We start from the raw sequence: 4929 nt of genomic DNA on the forward strand, positions 1-4929 counted from the left end.
GCTGCAGACATTTGTTGTTACCCTTCCCCAGATCTGTGCCTCAACACAAGCCTGTCTCGGCGCTCTACGGACAATTCCTTCGACCTCACAGCTTGGGTTTTTCTCTGACATGCACTGTCAACTCTGGGACCTTATATAGACGGGTGTGTGCCTTTCCAAATCATGTCCAATCAATTGAATTTACCACAGGTGGACTCCAATCAAGTTGTAGGAACATCTCAAGGATGATCAATAGAAACAGGATGCACCTGAGCTCAATTTCGAGTCTCATAGCAAAGGGTCTGAATACTTACGTCATTTATTTGTTTTCCCTTTGTCATTATGGGGTATTGTGTGTAGATTGATGAGGGAAAAAAGAATTGAACCAATTTTAGAATAAGGCGGTAACATAACAAAATGTGGACAAAGTCAAGGGGTCTGAATACTTTCCAAATGCACTGAATGTAGATATCTTTATCAGAAGGAATAAAATATTTCCCTTGACGGAGTGATGCTGAATGCAACAAAAATTCTCACCTTACCCCACTCTCCACTAACTTAGGTAGGTGTTGTGAGTTTCAGGTTGACCGTCCATCCTCATGTTATTGTCTGTTCTGCTCTCACATCACAACTTCCAAAGGCATTGAATAGATTCACTTTATTTCCAACATACAGTAAAATACATCATATAACCATTGAAATGTTAAAACATATACAGCACCAGTCGAAAGTTTGGACCCACCTACTAATTCCAGGGTTTTTCTTTATTTCTACAATGTAGAATAATAGTGAAGACATCAAAACTATGAAATAACACATGGAATCATGTAGTAACCAAAAAAAAGTGTTAAATCAAATCCAAACTTTTGAATGGTACTGTACATTTTGAAGAATTGAAAAACAACAATATTTGCGCTAAAAGACAAAGAACATTGTGTGTTACATATTAGTTGATGTTAGCTGTTTATGTTCAATGTTAGCTTATGAGATAAAAACTAAGTTAATCGTAAAATGAGAAAAGTGATGATTGACTGGCATTCCTATAGAAAAAACTAAATAGCACTAAAAAGGCACAATTTCAATGTCGATAAATGCTTCAAATAAAAATGACATCTGCAATGTTAGACAATGAAAAGTAATGATTCACATCCTAATAGGAAATACAAAAATAAAATCTCTTCACTGATTTGAAGCAGATCATTCAGTCAGAGTACAAACAGAGTCATTTTCAAAAAGGACTTGTATCCAAGACAGTACAAAAAGTAGAACAAATAAATTAACAATTCTAGTCTTTTCTACTCTAGTGTAATATATGCATTTTATACTTAGCACTGTAGCCATAAGATAAAGAATTCAATATGAATTTACTTTTTTTTTATGTAACACTTTGAACATTTACATCTGTGACTAAAACATTGCGAAGCTAGACCAATGTCTTATTGATCCTGTGTAATGTATGCATCCTACAGAGCAATCAGTTCTAACTGGGCCTTCCCTGAAAGAGTAAAAGAAAAACTCCACCAAATAACGATATTTTGGTATTTGTTTCATTAGTCTATTGTTGATATAGTCCCCAAAACATTTTCATGTCAGCAATAAAGTTTATAACTTTCAAAATACAGAAATACTGCCGGTATCAACAATGGACTAATGAAAAAAAAAAAAAAAGATAGCTTCTGAGGTAAAACACAATACTGCAGAAGAGAGAATAAACACAGCACCATCTGCTGGTCAAGCACCCTCACTACAACCAAACCACTTTCAATAAACATTGGTGGTGGTTTAAGGAAGTAGTTAGTTACCACACAATGTAACGCTGTTTTGAGTTTGAGAAAAGCAGAGCTCTATCAATTCAACATTCAACTCCTCTACAATATCAGTCGGTCTATCTTCTCAGATTCACCCTGCACTCTCTCTCTGGTTGTACGTGGTACATACACTATGGGGACAGATTGTGTGTGTTTAGTTTTTGACCATGAAGTTGATGAGCTTTCTGGCATCCTGTTTCTGACACATCTCTATGGGCTGGCTTGGCTCCGGTGAGGTGCTGATGAACCAGCCGGGGTACATGGCCGACTCGAAGGTGGTCAGGGAGAAGCCAGTGGTATTCTTGTAGAAGAGGAAGCGAACTGTTTTTTCGTGAGCCCTGATGGTTGTTAACTGGTCCTCACAGCACTGAGAGAGAAAGAGAGAGAGAGAGAGAGAGAGAGAGAGAGAAGAAAAGGATTAGGATGATGCGGTGAGGTAAGTGTGTGTGGGTTTGAGTGATAAATGTGAGTAAGTACCTGCATGTGACTGAGTAAGTGGGTGAGTAAGTGGGTGAGTAAGTGGGTGAGTAAGTGAGAGACTGACCTCCAACTGTAGGACAGGAGTTGCGCTGTCTGTCTGCTTGGAGCAGGAGAGTTTCCATTTGTCTATCCCTAAGACAACTGGCAGGGCCTGATTGGTGGTGGTGGTGCTGGCATTACTATACTTGGAGAGGTTGAACCTCGCTGAGAATGAGAGAGAACGAGTTAAAGGGCATCTTCACTATTTTTGTCATTTTTAAACACTCATCTATGATGTTGCCGATTTTGCTAAAGGCTGCTAAAAACAAAGCTTACAGAATGCTTGCGGTGTAGTTTGGCAGTTAGCCTACCTCTCCGGTTGTTGCCTCCCTGGATTGTGACAGCCTTCAGCTCCATGGTTCTGTGGCAGTAAACCAGGCTCTTCTGGTGATGGTCACACAGGCTATACTGCTCGGGGCTGCCAATCTGCTCAAAGGTCCCCTTTTCCTTTTTGGTCACCGCTCCCATTGGCTCCTGGATCGGGACCATCACACACTCTACACAGAGGAGGGAGGGGGCCGTGGAGGGGGAAAACAGAAGGGGGGGGGGGGGGGGAGAAAGGGTGGAGACACAGGACAAGGACCGTCAATCAATTGAATTGTTTAGGGAACTGGGCCTAAAATAACTGAAAAGCAGTACAGTATAATCAAAGAGTATAGAGTCCAGGGTTAGGGGTAAATTTCATTCATATTATGAGGAAAATGTGGAAAATGAATTTCAGTTTAGTTCCAGAATTGACAAAATGTAAATGAAACGGCACGGCAGCCTAGGCACCTTCCACCAGGTTATCCATGATGATGCTGCAAAACTGCTCGTCGGTGCCCTCCATGTCCATGGGAGTGCGTGTGGAGTCGGACTTCTGGAAGGGGTTTTTCATCCTATGCAGCGCAATCACCAGGTGAGCCACCTGTCTCATGCCTCCCCGATGCTGTAGGATAACCTCCAAGTCGAGGCTCAGGCCCGCGTGCAGCCCACAGCGCTCCATCTCTGGTCCACTCTACACACACACACACACGTAATCAGAATGAGAGTTCATGTAGAAGAAAAAAAAATCACTATGATTTTTTTCTGTTGAACATGCCACCACATAAGGCAATTTAATATCAAAGAGTACCTTTTTTGGTCCTCTTTATGGTCCTCTTTTTGGTCCTCACCCTACATTTGTGATGCTCCGTCTAAAGTCTACAGCTGGTGTATCCTAATCCTTGTGGCGCTTGCCATTCTTTTTTATGCAAGGTTAACAAAATGTCTTACCTTCGCATCAGGCAGGTGGTATTCGGTTTCAAACTCCATACTTGAACATGAGCTGCAGAGAAAAAAACTAAAGATGTTAGCCTAAAACGCCATCTTCCTATTCAAGCTCAGATAAACAAGCTATTTTTGTATAGGAGGTGGGTCTAACCATTTCTAAAAACGTAAAAAAAAGAACTAGACAAACTAGGTTTGTGAAAACTGCATATACACCAGCAAATTGGAAATAGGCAATCTGTCGTTCAAGCAATAACAAAGCTGAGGGATGGGGCTGGAGAAATGTAACCATCCTCAAATTCATAGACAGAGCTATGGATGCATGGACTGACATGATATCAAAATGATATATTGAACCATACAGTGTTTGTTTACAATTACATTGTTTACAAACAATGGCGTAAAACAAGCTATATTTTGGGTTCTGAAGAGGTTAGACAGTTGAACAAATCTCGCGAGGCAGTTATATTCTGCAAGAATCAATGGCTATATATCATTCATTTAAAAGTCCAAAACATGGAGCACTATCAAATTTCCCTTTTTAGGTAATGATTTATTTGTGTCATCTTGATTAGGATATATTTTACTGTAGGCTATATATATTTACCGGAAGGGTAATAAATAAATTCAAACAAAAAACATAGTGTAAGAACGGCGATTGATACAGTATTCCTCAGAAATCAATTTAGACAACCTACCTCGGGAGAGCGTCTGCTAAATCGAAGTCCATGATTCTGAGAGAAAATTAGAACAAAAATCATTTGAGATGACCATAAAATACTTTACATGAATTGTATATTTCAAAAAGTTAAGTACGTTTTTCTAAATAGCTCACCTTTAGAGAGAGTTTATATGCTGGAAGAGTTGTCTGTCGGACTTGAAGTGAGAAACTGGTGTTCAACGTGCCAAGACACGCTTTAAATCGGCCGTTTACGAGAGCATCATAACGACCGCAAGCGACTGCCGAATGACTGATCTACAAATCACCTTGCATGATAAATAATGACTCGTTCTGCTTTGTAGATCAGTCAGTCATTCAAAATTTCACCCATGATACATTGCGGGTTCGATCCTCTCGAACACGGCCATAGACTACCCGCGTCTAAAACAGGAGAAACTCCCGCACTTCCGCTGAACGTGGTCGAAAAGTAAACGCACTTTCAGAGTTTCATCCAAGCTGCCAGGGTTCCGGTCTCGAAGCACGATTTCGACCTTTCGTACAGTCTTACTTCCGTACTGCAGTTTAACTGACGTTCGGCCCAGAAATACAAATTCCACAGATTGCCACATAAAGATATCAGATTTGAAATATCCTAAAAAAACACTTTAGTCATCACCTTTGTGCACAAAACATCCATTGAATTGTACAAATAAT

At 40.2% G+C, this 4929-nt stretch overlaps 1 protein-coding gene across 2 annotated transcripts; it reads right to left on the reverse strand.

Moving 5' to 3' along the window:
- Positions 1-618: 618 nt before the first annotated feature.
- On the reverse strand, positions 619-4545 carry LOC115203800 (interleukin-1 beta). 2 transcript variants are annotated; one of them, XM_029768803.1, is made up of 7 exons: positions 4390-4545; positions 4253-4288; positions 3561-3612; positions 3081-3303; positions 2618-2803; positions 2332-2471; positions 619-2154 (listed from the first exon to the last, which is right to left on the reverse strand). In XM_029768803.1, exons 2-7 carry the CDS (start codon positions 4282-4284, stop codon positions 1942-1944), a joined length of 846 nt encoding a protein of 281 aa, XP_029624663.1. In that variant the 5' UTR covers positions 4285-4288; positions 4390-4545; the 3' UTR covers positions 619-1941. The 2 variants fall into 2 exon arrangements, with proteins under 2 accessions (XP_029624663.1, XP_029624664.1); XM_029768804.1 differs by lacking the exon at positions 4390-4545 and having other exon boundaries at positions 4253-4313.
- Positions 4546-4929: the final 384 nt, after the last annotated feature.

This window comes from Salmo trutta, chromosome 12 (assembly GCF_901001165.1).
Source record: "Salmo trutta chromosome 12, fSalTru1.1, whole genome shotgun sequence".
Taxonomy (NCBI): domain Eukaryota; kingdom Metazoa; phylum Chordata; class Actinopteri; order Salmoniformes; family Salmonidae; genus Salmo; species Salmo trutta.